This window comes from Sinocyclocheilus rhinocerous, unplaced genomic scaffold (genome assembly GCF_001515625.1).
Source record: "Sinocyclocheilus rhinocerous isolate Xijiao unplaced genomic scaffold, SAMN03320098_v1.1 scaffold1243, whole genome shotgun sequence".
NCBI lineage: Eukaryota > Metazoa > Chordata > Actinopteri > Cypriniformes > Cyprinidae > Sinocyclocheilus > Sinocyclocheilus rhinocerous.
The window spans coordinates 163,796-182,659 of NW_015626033.1; the positions used below are offsets into that span (position 1 = coordinate 163,796).

The window sequence follows — 18,864 nt, forward strand, 5'->3', positions numbered from 1 at the left end:
TTATCATCATATATCAAATTAACTTTGTTGACACAAAGTGTTACATGTTTTTAAGTACATTTCCTTTTATTTTGGGAAAAAATAGTAAATGTAATAGTAAAATGTAAAGAATACGCACATCATTTTATGTTGTTGTCTATTTTAAATACTTGTACACACACACACACACACATATAAATATATGAACAAATTCTAACAAATAAAAATATTCTTTGATGTTATTTTCTGTTTTGTGTTATCTTTGTATTATGTAATGGGTTAGCTAAAGGCTATACAATATAATAGTAGTGCTTGGTGTGACAGTGACTGTAAACTATTGCAAAGGTTTTTTGCCTTAGCCAGCTCTCTGTAACTAGCTAATGAATACTATTGAATAAATACCAAAATGCTGTTTAAATTACTTTGAGATGGAGTTTAACATGTCACTGTGCAGGAAATAGCAACTTTCCATAATCTATTTTATGTCAGCTACCCACAATCATAATTATGCCTAAAAATTCATTCAGATAATTTTACAATTAATTAGGAATTCATTTGAAATGAAATTATTGCAAAGGATTCAGTAAAAAAAAAAGTATCCTATAAAGTGATGAGTAGAGAATTAGAACTACAAATACCATGAACGCCTTAATCAAACATCATTTCCGGGTTTTGGTTACCTAGAAACCAAGCAAACCGTTTTACAGCAGCGTACATGCATGGGACGTACACCGAAAAATCAAGTGCCTTGAAGAACGGATTTATTAAACATTTCATTTAAAAGAAGACAACGCTGAAATCCAAAAAAGTCATCAGGACTAAAAAACGTTTAGCACCCCCCCCTCTAAAAACCGAGAGAAAATTGGTTCATAACGCTGAGGCAGGCTAGCAAGCTAAGCTAAAGCAAAGATGTTTATTTATCTCAGTAAGAAGGTAATCGTGAAATATTGCATTATAACTGTATTACTGCTAGCATTATAACAATATTACTGCTAACTTATATGAATATTTTTCTCTGATTGAACGCGGGTTTGTTTATCAGGTTTGCTGTTAGTAATTTAAAATTGCTTTTCTTAAAAAGTCGTTTTAATGATAATGACAGCTGTTTCTTCGTATACAACTTGTTTATCAGGGCCGTTGGCTTTGTTGTGTGCCCTCAGATTGCGATTCCAAACAATACCGTTTTAAAGTGTGTGTCTTGGAATAAAGACCAAGGGTTCATCGCCTGTGGAGGAGAGGATGGGCTTTTAAAAGTTCTCAAACTTGAGACTTATACAGGTGGGAACCTGAACTGCCAGTATTTCTATATGGACAGACAAAATATGAACACCAATGTGAATGGTTTACTTCTATATATTCAACATAGGACTTTGAACGAAATCCATCAATCAACCAATAGTTAAGTACATTTATTTTTCTTAGATGATGCCAAACTGAAAGGCTTGGCAGCTCCCAGCAACCTCTCTATGAATCAGACACTGGAAGGACACAGTGGTAAGAACGATAGAGGAGATGTGTCAGCTCAGTGTCTATGCGTTTTGTTTTAGTGTTTGTGTGTTCTGACTCTCTGAGTTTTAATTTTGCTATGCAGGTGCAGTGCAGGTTGTGACTTGGAATGAACAATACCAGAAACTGACCACCAGTGACCAGAATGGGCTCATTATTGTCTGGATGCTTTACAAAGGTACACAATCCCTTAACAAACCATATAGAAAATACACTGATTATGCACTGTTTTTATGTGTGCATGTGCAACCATGTGTGACACTTTTTTTTGTGATTTTGTGTGTCGTCAAACAGGTTCATGGTATGAAGAAATGATTAATAACAGGAATAAATCTGTGGTGAGGAGCATGAGCTGGAATGCTGATGGTCTGAAGATCTGTATTGTGTACGAGGACGGTGCTGTGATTGTGGGCTCGGTGGATGGTGTGCACAGGACTGTTTTTATTATAATTATTATTTATTTTCTTATTTTTAAGTTAAAACACTACAGGCAAACCCTTTTTTTATACACTGGACAAATTTGTGATTTTGGGTTTTTTGGGTTTCATAACGTTGTTTTAAGACTTGTGGAAAGAAAACGTCCAAAATACACTTAGCACAATAAAAGAGTTTTTAGTTAAATTAGATTTACATGCACTTTATTCATTTGTGTCTGTAGATTTCAATTACACTACATATCTTTAAAGGCCATTGTCTCAAAATGAGTTTTTTTTCTCCTGCACTGAGCCAGAAATCTCCACTTCAGCAGCACTCACATACACTAGATTATATTCTGAAGTTTTTTAAAGAGAAGTTTGTTCATATATAATTTTTATTTTTTTATGCAACATTGTATTCCTAAAGACATTTATTCCTGAATTATTTTTCTGGCTGTAACAGTATTTTTTTAATTGAGGAATGATAAAAAGAGATATACAAAATCCCATCTGTAAAAAAAAAAAAAAATTAAACTCTAACATGTCAACAAAATCAAACAAGAATTTTAAACCTGGCTTGTCCAATGCTAAGATTTCTGTTCTGGAAATGCATACAAATTAGAACATATTTAAATAGACAATTTATCATTTGCATATATAAACATAACAGTTAAGAAAACTTGTAATACAAAATTTGCTATTATTAATGTAATCAATCAACTGGTGAAGTGTGGTGATATCTATTCATTTTTTTACCCTATTCACCTGGTGTGTTTTACATTTTTGTAAGTATTTTGTTATAATATTAAATTATTTTATTATTTATTAAAAAGCAACAAATCCATCAAGACATAGGTGTTTGGTTTTTTATTATATAGTTTTGACTTTTCATCTTGTACATTTTATTTGTGTGAATATAAATGTGTGTGTTTGTTTTGTGATCTTGCAGGGAACAGGATCTGGGGTAAAGAACTTAAGGGGACCCAGTTGGCACATGTGGCCTGGTCTCCAGATAGTAAGATCCTGCTGTTTGGGATGGCCAATGGAGAGGTCCACATCTACGACAACCAGGGAAACTTCATTGTGAGTGCTGAGACGCTGGAAACACTCTCTGTTCATCATTGTGTCTTTAGTCAGCTACTTCTACTAGTTTTCCTCTGGGGTCCTGAGGACGTTTTTCACTTTTATCCAGTCAGTTTGAGTAGTACTGCTATTAAAAACACAAATTTGCTCTTATTGTGTGTGTTTATGCCCAGATGAAGATGACCATGAGTGGTTTGGCGAATGCAGCAGGTTCCCTCAGTATATCAGGTATTCACTGGTACCCCGGAACAGAGGGGTATCTGGAGCCAGATTGCCCCTGCCTAGCTGTTTGCTTCACTAACGGGCACTGCCAAGTGATGAGGCACGAGAGTGATGACAGTGAGTTTATGCATTTCTTTATCTCTCTTTGTGCATGCTAAGTGACATACATTCTAGTACAAATCTGAGTAAGATTGTGTGTGCGTATGTGTGCAGGTCCTGTGATCATCGAGACGGGTATGTGGCATGTGGCCAGTATCCAATGGAATCACTGTGGCAGTGTTCTAGCTATAGCAGGGTCACTCAGAAACAGCGGAGCAGAGAAAGACGTAAATGTTGTTCAATTCTACACACCGTTTGGAGAGGTGAGTACACACATGCTTCATACAGACACATTTCAGGTTCTACAAAGATAATATATCTTGTCATACACAATTGTTCGCAAGTTTGGGGTTGGTAAGACTTTTGTAATATTTTTGAAAAAGTCTCTTAAAAGTACAGTAAAAACAGCAATATTTTGAAAGATTATTACAAATATGAATAACCTGTTTTCTATTTTAATTTATTTTACAATGAAATTTATTCCTGTCGTGGCAAAGCTGAATTTTCGGAAGCCGTTGCTCCCGTCTTCAGTGTCACATGATCCTTCAGAAATCTTTTTAATATGCTGATTTGTTGCTCAAGAAACATTTTTTATTATTAGCAATGTTAAAACAATTTCCACAATATTTTTGCTGAGTACATTTACATGGACATCAATATTCTGATTTTAACACGATTAAGACAATACTCTGATTAAGAATCCACCATGTAAACAGAGATTTTTGATTACCTTAATCCAGCTAAAGTCATATTCGAACTAAACACAAATCGAATTAAGACATGTGGAGTATTCCTATTTTAGTCGCATTATTGAAGTGCAGTATAGACATGTACACACCTTAATCACATTATTACCTGTCATGTAGGACTTTTTGACACATTTTGCGACAGGAGGATACACACACATCAGGGGTAAACCGTTTGACGGCAAACAAAAGAGCATGGCTTCAACACCGCCATCATCTGTTTGCACATATAGCATGACAAATAATGAACTGCACTTGAAGCTTTCAGTAAATTAAAAATGAAACACCCAAAACTGTATATGGCATCATAACGAAGACGAACTATATGTTTATACGTGAAATTCTGGAGGGGACGTCGGATGGCGTCGTGTGGTGACGTAATGACGTGTGCCATTAATCGAACTATGTACTATAACATGTAAAACGGGAACATGAAAGGAATATTCTAAAAGCAACTCATGTAAACACCTTAATCGTAATATTGTCTTATTCAGAATAAGGTAAATAATTAGATTACTGATGTCCATGTAAACGTACTGTTGATGCACTTATGTCTGATGTCATCACGTGTCTTAGCACTTGCGGACTCTGAAGGTTCCGGGCAAGCAGATGACTGCTGTATCATGGGAAGGTGGAGGACTCCGAATTGGCCTAGCTGTAGATTCTTACATTTATTTTGCTAACATTCGGCCAGATTACAAGGTAATTTAGCTGTAAATAATAGCTATAAAAGATATTTTTTTCCCTCTCTGAGATAACATCTTACTCTGCCTCTGTAGTGGGGTTACTGCTGTAACACAGTGGTGTATGCTTACACACGGCCTGATAGGCTGGAGTACAGTGTGGTGTTCTGGGACACTAAGAATAATGAGAAGTTTGTGAAATACGTCAAGAGTCTCATGTCCATCACCACCTGTGGAGATTTTTGCATTTTGGCCACCAAAGCGGACGACACACATCCACAGGTACTAAAACAGGGATCTGTTCAGCTTTTTTTCTGATGAAGAGGGATATTGTAAGTTAGAATATTGTTTTAAATCAAATCAAAAGTCATATCTGTGATTTGATCAAATTCTGTTTTTTTTTCAGGAGGACACTGACACTGAGGCTGGATCAGCTATGGTAAAGACACCTCTTATATCCCAATGTAGTAAAAAGCTATGAAATATTTCCATATGCACTCTGATCACAGACACCAGAAAGTTACAGACAGGAGAGATTTAACCATAATACATGACTGTAGCTGTTTTCATTGACCATGAGAAACCTGATCAAACATACAGATGTGACTGTATCATGACATTTTACAAAGTAAGAACTAAACAACTAATAGCAACTCTGAACCAGGTCTACGTTCAGTAGGACAGAGGACAGTGGAAAGACAATGTAATGTAGAATTTAATTATGTTAAAACTGAGAAAGCTGTTCTTAAGCACCAGATGCAACCACTTTACCACAGGCATTTAATGAGCTGTCCAATCAGAACACCTCAAAGGATCGGTCTAAGAGGAGAAAGGTATTATGAACATCAGAAAAAAAAGCCTCTCCGATATTTCCGTAATGCTGTTTTGTGAAGTGTATCCATGCAGTAAAGAGATGTCTGTCTGTCCTTTGTCCACAGTATGCTCTGGTGTTGTGTAACTCCATTGGAACCCCACAGGACTCTAAATATATTGACATCGGTGGGTAAAACATTTTTCACTGTTTCTATATGTAAGGGATCATGCAGATTCAGCAGGTCATTATTGCAAAATAAACTCTAAGCAAGGTTTATGAAGACCCAGAAGCAAATAAATAAATAAATGCACATTTTTGTTGAAATTATTTTATTATTTGAACTAATGTTTCCTGGGACAACAGTATGTTATAGAATCAAGCATTCCAGAGAGATGTGTATTAGTAACAAGAGCCATACATTTTTTAGATTATTTCTCATTTTGTCATTTTTGGTTTAAATTAGGCGTGAATGGTCTTATTAGCCCTAGGCTTGAGGCTTATTTGACATATATGTAATTTAGAACAGTTTCTTTGATGATAAGCAAGCAGACTGCTTGTTTTTGTAATGATGTAACACCAACATACACAGTGTGAAAGCTGCGGTGGGAATCCCGGCTCCTGTCCTGTCACTCCCATAGGCATCCTGCTAAATTCCTCCGCTGGTTGGGAGAGCAGATCTGTTCCAGACATTCAGCCTGATCTCTCTGGACAGATTTCAGAGTCGGAACAGCAACACACAAGAGAATCTGTAGTTACTCATAGAAAAACATATTTTTAGGTGAAATCTGTCCTTGAATCCTGCTCTGAATAAAGGTTTGTGTGATTTTCAACAGCCTTTGAAATCACACAAACCTTCAACAGATAGCTTTGATGTATAGATAAGCTAATGCCACCTGATTTTTTTTAAATAATGATGTAACTGGTTAAAGGAATTTCTCATCCTTCACTTTCCACAAAGCTCTCTTTTTGCTCTCTGTTTGCTGCCACAGACCCCCTGTTTGTCACTATGACGAAGACTCACGTGATTGCTGCATCTAAGGAAGCGTTTTATGTTTGGCAGTATCGTGTGGCTAAGAAACTTACTGCTCTTGAAATCAACCAGGTCGCCAAGACAAGAAAGGAAGGTCGAGAGAGGTGAGGGTCAAAGGTCACCAGTAGTGGGTCACCAGTGCTTAAAGAGGGATTTAAAGGGATAGTTCACCCAAAAATAAAAATTCTGTCATTAATTACTCACCCTCATGTCGTTCCAAACCTGTAAGACCTTAAGTTAAGATATTTTTATCCTTAAGACCTAAGTTAAGATATTTTTGATGAAATCCGAGAGCTCTTTTACCATCTTTTACCATTTAAAAGTTTGGTGTCTGTAAGATTTTTCATGCATTTGAATCTCTTATGCTCACAAAGACTGCATTTATTTGATCAGAAATACAGTAATATTGTGATGTATTATTGCAATTTATAATAACTCTTATATATCTTATATATAAATATATCTTTTTTATTCCTGTGAATTTTCTGCACCATTACCCTAGTCTTGACTCACATGATTCTTCAGAAATCATTCTTGTTACTCACCCTCATGTCGTTCCAAACCTGTAAGACCTTAAGTTAAGATATTTTTATCCTTAAGACCTAAGTTAAGATATTTTTGATGAAATCCGAGAGCTCTTTTACCATCTTTTACCATTTAAAAGTTTGGTGTCTGTAAGATTTTTCATGCATTTGAATCTCTTATGCTCACAAAGACTGCATTTATTTGATCAGAAATACAGTAATATTGTGATGTATTATTGCAATTTATAATAACTCTTATATATCTTATATATAAATATATCTTTTTTATTCCTGTGAATTTTCTGCACCATTACCCTAGTCTTGACTCACATGATTCTTCAGAAATCATTCTTGTGTGCGGAATTGGTGCTCACGGAACATTTCTTATTATTATCAATGTTAGATTGTTTTTAACATTGATAATAATAAGAAATGTTTCTTGTGCTGCTTAATACAGTATTTTTGTGGAGACTGTGATTCATTTTTTCTAGGAATTTTTGGTGAATAGATGTAAATATTGCTATAAACATATAATGGCTCTATAAAAACATATAATTATACATGTTTTTTCACTTTTGAAAAAATGCTTGCTCAATGAATGTATTAATTTCTTTAAATTTTTTCTAAAATTTAACAAATACACAAGTATTAAATGCAGTAATCATTTCATTTTCTGCTAAATATAAAAAGAGGACATAGTGATCATGTCATAATTTTAATTTTGAAAAAAAAAATGAATAAAATGGTACTTTTGTTTTAAGAACATATTAATTAACATTAAGATTTATTTCGGAGTGGAAATATAGCTTCTTCAAAAACTAACTGCATTTGAATTTGTTGTACATGCTTTGTCCCATGTCTCAGACTCAGTGGCTAAATGAAAGAAGCAGCTCTGTGTAATATGTAAGCTTTCATCAGATGAAGTGATGTTCCTTATTGAGGCGTACAGTCTGTGGGCAGGCCTGTCTGCCGGTCTGTCTATCGGGATAGTGTGAGGGTGTGCTCGCTGACGGCAGCACTTTGGAAAAGTTCTGTTCATGGCTGTGTGATGAAATCCTGCGACCCACACACTGGAACGGGACCCAGTGTTCTGTTTGCCTTCCACATGATAGAAATACACTAAGGCATTGCCTCTCTTGCTTATTCTTGCTCACTTTACCTGCACACTGTCTCTTTTCACTCTTGTCTTGCTGACTATTTTCTCTAGGGTTTATCACATCGATGACAGTCCAAGCGGAACATCAGATGGGACACTGAACTTTGCCAAAGCCTTCACAGTGAGTACACTCAGCACAGACACTTACCTGTGGCTCTCTCAGCCTCTCGTGAGAGGATTAGTGGGAAAAGCTGTCATAGAACACAGCTCAGCTAGTCTGTTTATGAATTATTTTATATTTGTGGTATGTTTTCCTTGATCCACACATCTTTATGTGACATCGGTCACATAAGATGCTTCAAAGTGATCCAAATGTCATCTAAACTTGTATTTACAAGAAGTATGAAGGCTGCAGTTCACTTTTTCATATGACAGCCCTGAGAAAAGGGTCATGACAGTGAGATGTTTCTTTTTTCTTTTTTCAGGCCACCAGAGATCAGATCTGCTGCATTACAGCATCAGACAGAATGCTTATAGTGGTACGTCTGATTTACACAAGGACACATGCTTTTTCATCTCAAAGTTTCTGCGTTATTGATATGTGGTTGTGATGTCCGCAGGGCCGTGAGTCTGGTATCCTACAGAGATACAGCCTGCCCAACATCACCCTCCTGCAGAAATATTCCCTTACCTCCAGACCGTATCAGTTGTCCCTCAATTGTAACTCCAGGTCTGATTTTTCTCTCTCTCCTTTTTTTCTCTCTGTTCTTGTCCAATTGTAATTTTATGCCATTTTGGCACTATCAGTGTTAGACTAATCACAAATTTTTCCTGCTTGTATAGTGAGAGATTGTTTTAAAATAATTGTATTTTTCTAGCCGGCTGGCTATTATAGACATTACGGGCGTGTTGACGTTTTTGGACGTAGAGACACGGGCTTCGTCAGGGGATGCAGAGGGCGGTTCCACAACTGGAGACCCATCTAAATTTGAGCGCAAGGATGTCTGGGATATGAAATGGGCTAATGACAACCCAGATCTGTTCTCCATGATGGAGAAAACCAGAATGTATGTCTTTAGAAACCTGGACCCTGAGGTGAGGCATAGAGAAAGAGTTACGTATTCATATGTACATATATGTTGAGTGTTGTGGCATGAGAAAATGACTGAAAAAGCACATAAATGGAAAGAAAGGATGAAAGTTTTGTCAGAGCTAATCCCCTCTTAAGTATACAGGGTTCAGGAAGTGCTGCCGTTTTCAAACAAACACACATGCACACACACATGCCAGCTTCAGTAAATCACAGAGCACATGGCCTGTAGATTAGACCACCCACTGTAGAGATTCAGCAGAGCTTTTTTCTTCATGCACAGAAAGACAGCAGGTAGTTTACAGGTCCAGTTCACACATTATAATTTATAAGCAATAGTCACACAAATGTTATATATATATGTACATTCATAATTAATCAGTTTGAACTTTAATTTAAAAAAACTTCAGTTGCATTTGCAGCAGTATTAGTGTGAGTATTCTCCTGACAAGCTCTTATTTGTGTTGTGTTTCGAACACAGGAACCAATTCAAACGTCTGGCTTCATCTGCCACTTTGAGGATCTGGAGATCAAATCTGTTCTTTTGGATGAGATTATGAGGGTTGGTTGGAATATATTGGATTGAATCAATTCGTAGTTGAATATGAATTTATTTTTAACTTGTGAATCTCATTGAATTTTAAAATTGAGATTTCCAGGGCTGAAAAATTAACATAATCGTATAATGGAAATGAACAAATTCCTAAAAAAAAAGCCTATATATTAGCTGTGCTCTGCTAAATTGTTATAATTTCTGTAAAAGTATTATTATTATTATTATTTTAAATGTTATCTTAATTTGTCAAGTTTTGTGAACCCTGAATATATATATATATATATATATATATTTATTTATTCAAGCATACCTGCACACGGAAAGAGGAATACATGAATGAAAGCATAGGCATAGGCATTACAGAACAGTGTGTTAAAACATACTGTGTGGGTTTGTGTATTTGTGTATGTGTTTAGCAGGACTGTGTTTGTTATACATTTTAGAGATTTAAGAGTGTACAACATGGCAATGTGTGCGTTTCCTGGAAGTGGAAAGTATGAGGTCCAGTTTTATAGTCTGAATGAAGTGTGAGCTACAGTTTTATGATCTGAATGATGATCCTGGCACTGGCAGGACAAGATAACCAATAAGACAGCACACTTCTGGCTTCTGGAGAGCTTTGTCCTTCAGTACCTGTCTGACCATTTAAGAAAGGGAAACCTGGATAAACTGGAATAAAATAAACTGTAATGTTGACAGGCACTTTACTGTGCAAGTATTTATGGTTGTGTTCATTTAAAAAAAATAAATCTTCATCTAAGACAGAGATGAAAGAGAGAACGATGTTACCTGTAGTCGTAAAGCATGGCAGTCTTGGAGTGGCTCTATTGATTTAACGAACCACTGGAGTTTTAGTGACTCTGTCAGTTCTCACAGCACAAGGAGGAATTTCAGATTGGACTCTTGCTACAGAAGCAGGGAGGTAAACCCAGAGATCTAACATACATTGACAGGACTCTTTACAGTTTCACCATTTGTTGAATAATTTAGAAGTGAATCTCTCAAAACCAGTTAAGACCACATCCAGATCACGTTTAACCCCATAATCTAGAAAAATATCTATAAATTACTATATCTTGCTAAATCATATTAATTATATTTAAGTATTTTATATCAGTATTTGCTATGTTGTCTTTAATCTGCATTTTTAAATGTAGGTTTCTTTTTTCTTTCTTTGATTTTGGGGTGAAACAGGAAATGGAGATTCACCTTTTAGTGCATTATCAAGTGAGTTGCTGTTAATACTGTCAGATGGGAACTGGAGAAGGAATCCTACAGGAATATGGTGTAAAGAAAACAAGAGCTGTGTCAGCTCTCTCTTTCAGTCTGTGTGTGTTTGCTTTAATACCAGCGTGAGAGCTCAAAGGCTCTGTTGTTTGATTTTACTCATCCTTAACATGCCAACATGTCAGAGGTCAAAGGTTTTCTTAGCTTTCCATGAGTGCATGAAAAGATCCCGGACACAGTCACTTCACTATCCTTGGCCACTTTTTAGTTCTCTAAAACTGTCCAGGGTGTCATCAGTCAAACAGATTTAGCTATATGCAGCTGAAAGATTATCAGTGTAATTTTGTTTATATCCAGATTTATGATGCTGTTTGCTCTTTGTAAAGATCAAACATGATACAAATACTCCAAACAAATAATTTCATCAGAACTAATGTATCATATACTAGGTGTCATGTAATCTCAAATATGGGATTTAGTGTGAAGTTTCAGACCTCTGGTATTTGACGGTTGAAAATTCAGTCAGTTGTATCTGTGCATGCACTTCCAGGCGTCTGTTGGCAGAAGCAGCGCTGCAGAAGCTGGATTTGAAGATGGCTGAACAGGCGTTTGTGCGCTGTAGAGACTACCAGGGCATTGAATTTGTGAAGAGACTGAGCAACCTACAAAGTGAAGCCATGAAACAAGCCGAGGTAGCTGCTTACTTCAGCAGGTTTGAGGAGGCAGAGAGGATGTACCTGGACATGGATCGCAGGTACACAGACATATATGCATGCTGTCATACACAAACCTAGAAGAGCTTCATATCCTGTGTGAAATCTCTGTGGACAAGAACACTTCACTTAAAAAAAATAGTATTGTTAAATTAATTTGATTAAATTGTGTTGTTAACTAAAACTACTGTTTCAGGAATTTAAATGAAGCTAAAATAAAAAGAATACATAAGTATAAAATTAAAAGCTTCATTTTAAAATTACTCAAGCTAAAACTGAAAAATAAATTGAAGATAAATAATAAAATATAAAAAAACTAATAAAAATGAAAAAAGCACATAACGACATTGCTAAAACTAAAATAAAAATGAAAGGCTAATTTAAAATATTCAGAAATATAATAGTATATAAATAATAACACTGAAAATATAGGACTGAGCAGGATTCAAACTCACATGCACCACCGTGCAACACATACAGTGTTCACCTCACTACAACTACATGCTTTGCTTGTGAAAGTCTCTACTTTGTCTAAAAGTCTCTAACACTGTTTTACAAATGTTACAAATGTCCTTGATTCTGATTGGTTGAGCCGTGTTCGAAGCTGTTGTAAATTACTCTATAAGCATACACCTTTGTTTACGTCTGTGTGTTGCTCGGCAACCACTTTTTTGCAACCACAACCGTTTCTGAGGAACTACATTGTTTGGCGGAATAATAGTGTTTTTATTAATATCATTACATTTTATTTGCTTTGTTTTATTTTGTGAAACCTTGCTGCATATATGGAATAACCGTTTTATGAAAGCAATAAGCCCCGTGAAGCCATGGTTTACACTGAATTTATAACAGCTAAGGGGGTTTTAGGCACTCCGCTTCGTGTCATGCTTGGCTGTTATAAATTCACTGTAAACCACGGCTTCTTGGGGCTTATTGCTTTATTCTACATTATATACTTGTTTTTTCCTTCTGTTTTTTTTGGCTTTTTACCAAACAAAGCCATTCATATTTCTTCTGGCATACAACAAGAAATTACCATATTTTAATTTAATGGAGTACTAAATTAAATAAACTACATGGATGGATGATTTTTAGATTGAAAAAAACACTCAAATCAATTTCCAAATGTGTCTCTGATGGTTTGGATCTGTATTTTTGTTTATGCGGTTATGGCCAACATTTTAATTAACTAAATTGAAAAAGCAACAGAAATCAAATTTTTTTTTGAATGCTCATCTTTCATCTTTCTCCCTCTGGTCTCTAGGGATTTGGCGATAGGTTTGCGTATAAAGCTCGGTGATTGGTTCAGGGTTCTGCAGTTGTTGAAGACCGGATCAGGTGACGCTGATGATGCTCTTCTGGAGCAGGCCTACAACGCCATTGGAGACTATTTTGCAGACAGACAGAAATGGTAGGCTGTTTAAATGCGGGTGTGCATATGTGTTTATAAATATATGTATATGATTTGTGTGTGTGTGTGTCCAAAGCCACACAGCTGAATTTCAGTGTCATACACTTATTTAGGCATAAGCCAAATAAGGTCTTTAAGATAAGTAAATTAATTTAAGTGTGTCCAAATATTTTCTTTTACTTGAAAAATTTTATTATTTGCGTGTTGACAGAGACTTGAAGTGTGTGTGTTCCACAGGTTGAATGCAGTGCAGTATTACCTTCAGGGTCGTAATCAGGAGCGTCTGGCTGAATGTTATTATATGCTGGAGGACTACGATGGTCTGGAGAGACTTGCAAACTCCCTACCAGAAAACCATAAACTGCTACCAGTGGGTGCTTTCTCTTTTTTCTCTCTCTCTCTCTCTCCCTCTTTCCAATTCTTTCGAAACAGACCAAGCAGTACTGTTTGGTTCAGGTTGTCTTAATGGCTTGAACTGTGCTTTGTGTATGTAGGACATTGGTCAGATGTTTGTTACCGTGGGAATGTGTGAGCAGGCCGTCAGTGCATTTCTGAAATGTAACCAGCCCAAAGCAGCTGTGGATGCCTGTGTGCATCTAAACCAGGCGAGTGTTTATACTCAGCTTGTTGTATGGTTTTGATATGTTATGAATGTTATAGGTATAACATGTGTTAATAATATATTAATTGTATGAATTATATTAATATTACAGTATATTAGGGCTGTCAGTTGATTTAAAAAAAGTAATTCTGATTAATCTGTTCATTGTAGTTAAAGCATCTGGATCACACAGAGCAAAGATAAAGACAAAGAACAACAGTACTCTTTTCTTGTCTCATTTGATAGACAACTCAGAATATATATTTCTCACACCTAAGCGCAAAATAATAAAGTAATATTAAATAATATATTAACTTTCTGGATACTGTTATGAATTAATTCATACATATATTTCATCTAAGAGGTTTATCTAAGAGCCACGCTTGTACAAATGATGCTGTCCTTTACTTGCAGGTGATATTTAATATATATTTTTTAGTCTCATAAATTAATTAGACTGTACAAAGTCTGCATAAAGCTTTACATTTGTTAAACTTCTCTGGATATCATTTCTAAATAAATGATTCAGTAAAGAAGGTATTTTCTCTAACAAGTACTGATCTGAAAAACAACACACACAGACACACACTTGTGCTGTTTCTTTTGCAACATTTCTGATCAATCTTTAGAAATCACACAATGAATTAAATAATTATTATCCGTTATCTGCGTTAAAGACTTTGACAGCCCTATTTAATATGCATTTCTCAAAAGACCTCTTTCTCCCTTTCTTCACTGAATACATTCTGACTCACTGCCTTTTCTTTGGCTTTTTTTTTTGGGCCATTTAGAGATAATGATGCTTCTGTCATTAGTTTAAATGAGAGGTTCAGAGAGATCACAGTGCTCATCATCAGTTCTACTCAAAGATCCAGATGCAGCTGTAACGTCATCACTCTCATCTGCTCATGAAACCTGTCTGTGATGAATGTTTAGATGTTTGATGATGATTTTAATTGTGTGCACATTTCAGTGGAACAAAGCTGTTGAACTTGCCAAAGACCACAGTATGAAGGAAATTGGGCCTCTGCTGTCCAAATACGCCTCGCATCTGCTGGAGAAAAACAAAACTCTAGAGGCTGTAGAGCTCTACAGAAAAGCCCATCACTTCCTGGATGCTGCCAAGCTCATGTTTAAGGTATGTTAGTATCAGCTTGTGTAAGAAAACATTGTCAGTGGGGATCCTCAAGTTATGAAACCAGTGATGATGGAATTGCAAAAATGTACACTCTTCACATTTAAAGTCAGGATATTTTGTAACTGTAAAATATTTTTTATTTCACCTCAGATCGCAGAAGAAGAGGCAAAAAAGAGAACACGGCCATTGCGAGTGAAGAAGTTGTATGTGCTTGCTGCCCTGCTGGTGGAGAACTTCCACACCCAGATCAAAAGTTCACAGCAAAGCAAAATCAAGGGCAAGAAATCAGAGGTACTCTAAAAGTACATGTTCTAAACTCTTGTTACCTGTTTCCAGGTGCTGGATGTAGTTTAGATTTAGTACAGGTCTAACCAAATACAGGCTTATTATCATTTGTGATCTTTGCACAGAGCTGTGGTAGTTGGTAACTCTCGGTGCTGTGGTCTGCAGCTGCAGCCTGACTCAGAGTCCGACAGCATCGGAGGGGCAGGAAATCAGTTGTGATGAAGGGCTCATTTACAGCCTAGTGGTGGGTAATTTGTGTGTGTGATTTATTTCAGGCTACCAGTGCATTAGCAGGGCTGTTAGAGGAAGATGAGTCGTCTTCAGACAGCCGTATCCTGGATGACGCCTGGCGTGGGGCAGAGGCCTATCATTTCTTCCTGCTTGCGCAGAGACAGCTATACGAAGGCAAGGTGGACGCAGCCATGAGGACAGGTAACACTTAAAACCCATGCAATAGCATATACACACTTACTATTGGAATATTACTACATTATTTAGTCAATCAAAGAGGTTTGAATTTTAAAATGATTTCCTGTCTGTATTTTTCGGGTGCAATCTGTTGAGGTTTACCCAAAATTATCGCCATAATATAATAATTATTCAGAGGATTCTGTGTGTTTGTGTGTGTGTGTGTGTGTGTGTGTGTGAATGCATGCATGGTATGTCTGGCCTTGTCTGCGAACATAAAGTGTTAAATCGCTTACCTGAACTGAGAAAACAAACTCAAAGTGAAGTCTTTATAGCATTCAGTCCACACATACACACTCGCAAAAAACGTTTGCTTACATGAAGGTCTAGACAAGATGTTTAAACCACAGATTACATCATATCCAGGACCACCTGGACAAGAGGCGTGCATGCATGTATGTGTGTGGGTTAATGTTTCTGTCTTTGAGTTAGCAGTGTTTTCATTGCATACTAATATTAAAATACTAAAATCTTAAAACGATCTAATGAAAGCTATTTAAGTTAGGGATGCGCTGATATTAAAATTCTGAAAATATATATTAATAAATTGATCATTATTTTCATGTCATGACAGATAACCAATAAATGGCCAATATTAAAAATCTATATAATTTTGGCTTAGTAAGTTCAAATAAAACCGTAAAAACACATATCACAGTTGTTTAAAGTGCTACAAGTGAATTTAGGCATCACAACTATATTGTTCAGTATGAAAATCAACATTCAGTGAGCAGCAAAGGTGTCTCTTATTAAAATCTCTTGTTCTTCAAATGTGAAGAAATGCAATAATTGCTTTATTCTCTATTTCCAGCTCTCCATCTCCGTGACTATGAGGATATTATCCCTGCTGTGGAGATTTACTCTCTGCTAGCCATCTGCTCATCTGCCAACTGTGCGTTTGGTACTTGCTCACGTGCCTTTATTAAGCTGGAGTCTCTGGAAACACTGACTCCAGATCAGAGGCAGCTTTATGAAGACCTGGCCCTGGAGATCTTCACCAAACACAGCCCTCGAGACACCCGGCAAAGCCAGCGAGACAGTCTCACTGATGGGTAAGACAGGAACCTAATAGCCAGATGTACTTTACAAGCTCACTGAGTGAACAACCACTGGAAACATTCTCAGGCCCCGTTTAACCGATAACTGAGGTGGATCCTTCGTTACGGCTGGTAGACAGAGCTGTGAGGTCACATTGACGCAAGTGTAAAGTAGTGTGAGATGAGTGGCGTAAGGGTCAGCATGCATGACGTAGGCCCGTATCACTGCAGGGTGCCGGGTGACTGGAAATTTCCAGACCATTCAAAATATTACATCAGCACAGTTCCTCCTGTAAACTGTAGTAAAACAGTGGGAAGATTATTGAATACACTACCATTGAAAAGTTTGGAGACAGTAAGATTTTTTTGTTTTTGAAAGAAGTTTCTTATGCTTACCAAGGCTACATTTATTACAGTATTGTTGTGAAATATTATTTCAATTTAAAATATCCGTTTTCTATTAGAATTTATTTTAAAATGTAATTTATTCCTGTGATGGCAAAGCTGATTTTCAGAATCATTACTCCAGTCTTCAGTGTCACATGATCCTTCAGAAATCATTCTAATATGCTGATTTGGTGCTCAAGTAACATTTCTTATTATGTTATCAAAGTATTTTAGTGCAAACTGTGATATTTTAGCTTTTCAGGATTCCTTGAGGAGTAGAAAAATCATAAGAACAGCATTTATTTAAAAAAAAAAATTGTAACATTATAAATGCCTTTACTGTCACTTGCTGCATCATTGCTGAATAAAAAATAAAAAATAAAAATCTTACTGACCCTAAAATTTTGAACAATATTTTATCTTTTTTTCCCTCATTGAAGCTGTCTATTATCATTCATTCTCTGCAAACCCCAGAAAGGACATATACACATCACACACATTTACAGGGAAACATTTTCCAGAGTAAAGTTATTTTAATAACAGAGTTAAGTTATTTTAAGGGCCAGATAATTTACCATTATACCACAATATTTACACCAGTAATAAGGTAATTAGTAATCAGCACAAAACTTAAATGTGAGTCAGTGAAATAACTGTCCCAATTATGTTTGTAAAACAGCATGTGTGATGATGCATTCTGACTTGATGAATGAATCTCTTTCTCTTTGTCTTTTTTTTCTCTCTTTTTATTATTTCCTTTCTTTCTCAGGCCGGAGGGCAAGTTGCCCACCTGTATAGTGACAGGAAGAGTGATATCGGAGTACCAGTTCTGGATGTGCAGTGTGTGTAAGCACTGTGCTGTGGAGCAGGAGATCACACAACACAACTTCTGTCCTCTCTGTCACTCCTCAGTGGGATAGATTTTCCCATCTCTTTCCCAAGCTCAGCTCTTGCTCCATCAAATGTCAGTCTTTTCGATGTACTGTGGGACACAAACTCTGCCACAAGAGTAGAAGGCTTAAAATATATGTAATTTGGATGTTCAAACAAATGATCATATATATATACATTTTTTATATATATGGCATTTTCATGTACTTATGTATATAATTACATTATTTTACTTTATCTAAGAAAATTCTGCACAAAACAGTGAAGACATTCTTATGTGAATCATCACATTCCACTCAATTTGACAATTTAAATAAAAATTAGTTAAACATTGTTTAACTCTTCGCAAAATTAGGAATAAATCATCTGGCTAATAACTGTATGTGTGTATTTGTGACGTTTTTTAGTAAAAAAAGAAAGAAATGGTTTCAGTGTATTCTGTTATTTTAAAATAAATGTTCCTATATTCACAAAAAGACTAAAAAATGTCTCAAATCTCTCAGACGTTGCTGTTCACTTTTGTCAGTTCTGATTTGAATTGAGAATTTACATATTTAATTTTAGGCACCTGTCCAGTGAAACTTTAGAGAAAGTATCTGTCGTATGTCACGCAATGCTGCTCTCTACAGTCGCTCTGGAGAACTGACGCTTCTGACAGAATGTATTAGTTACTTGTTGCATACAGGTGCATCTCAATAAATTAGAATGTCGTGGAAAAGTTCATTTATTTCAGTAATTCAACTCAAATTGTGAAACTTGTGTATTAAATTTCAATGCACACAGACTGAAGTAGTTTAAGTCTTTGGTTCTTTTAATTGTGATGATTTTGGCTCATATTTAACAAAAACCCACCAATTCACTA

At 36.1% G+C, this 18,864-nt stretch overlaps 1 protein-coding gene across 1 annotated transcript; it reads left to right on the forward strand.

Annotated features, from left to right (window-relative positions):
* The first annotated feature begins 666 nt into the window (after positions 1–666).
* wdr35 (WD repeat domain 35) lies at positions 667–18,179 on the forward strand. The gene is made up of 28 exons (XM_016512108.1): positions 667–912; positions 1,140–1,257; positions 1,402–1,473; positions 1,571–1,663; positions 1,780–1,908; positions 2,851–2,984; positions 3,158–3,323; positions 3,420–3,568; positions 4,628–4,753; positions 4,831–5,016; positions 5,141–5,173; positions 5,511–5,567; positions 5,673–5,733; positions 6,538–6,682; positions 8,310–8,379; positions 8,684–8,737; positions 8,819–8,928; positions 9,077–9,293; positions 9,770–9,850; positions 11,551–11,825; positions 13,049–13,195; positions 13,433–13,565; positions 13,690–13,800; positions 14,770–14,934; positions 15,085–15,225; positions 15,495–15,651; positions 16,499–16,739; positions 17,881–18,179. The coding sequence occupies exons 1-28, from the start codon at positions 889–891 to the stop codon at positions 18,029–18,031; spliced, it is 3,546 nt and encodes a 1,181-aa protein (XP_016367594.1). The 5' UTR covers positions 667–888; the 3' UTR covers positions 18,032–18,179.
* Positions 18,180–18,864: the final 685 nt, after the last annotated feature.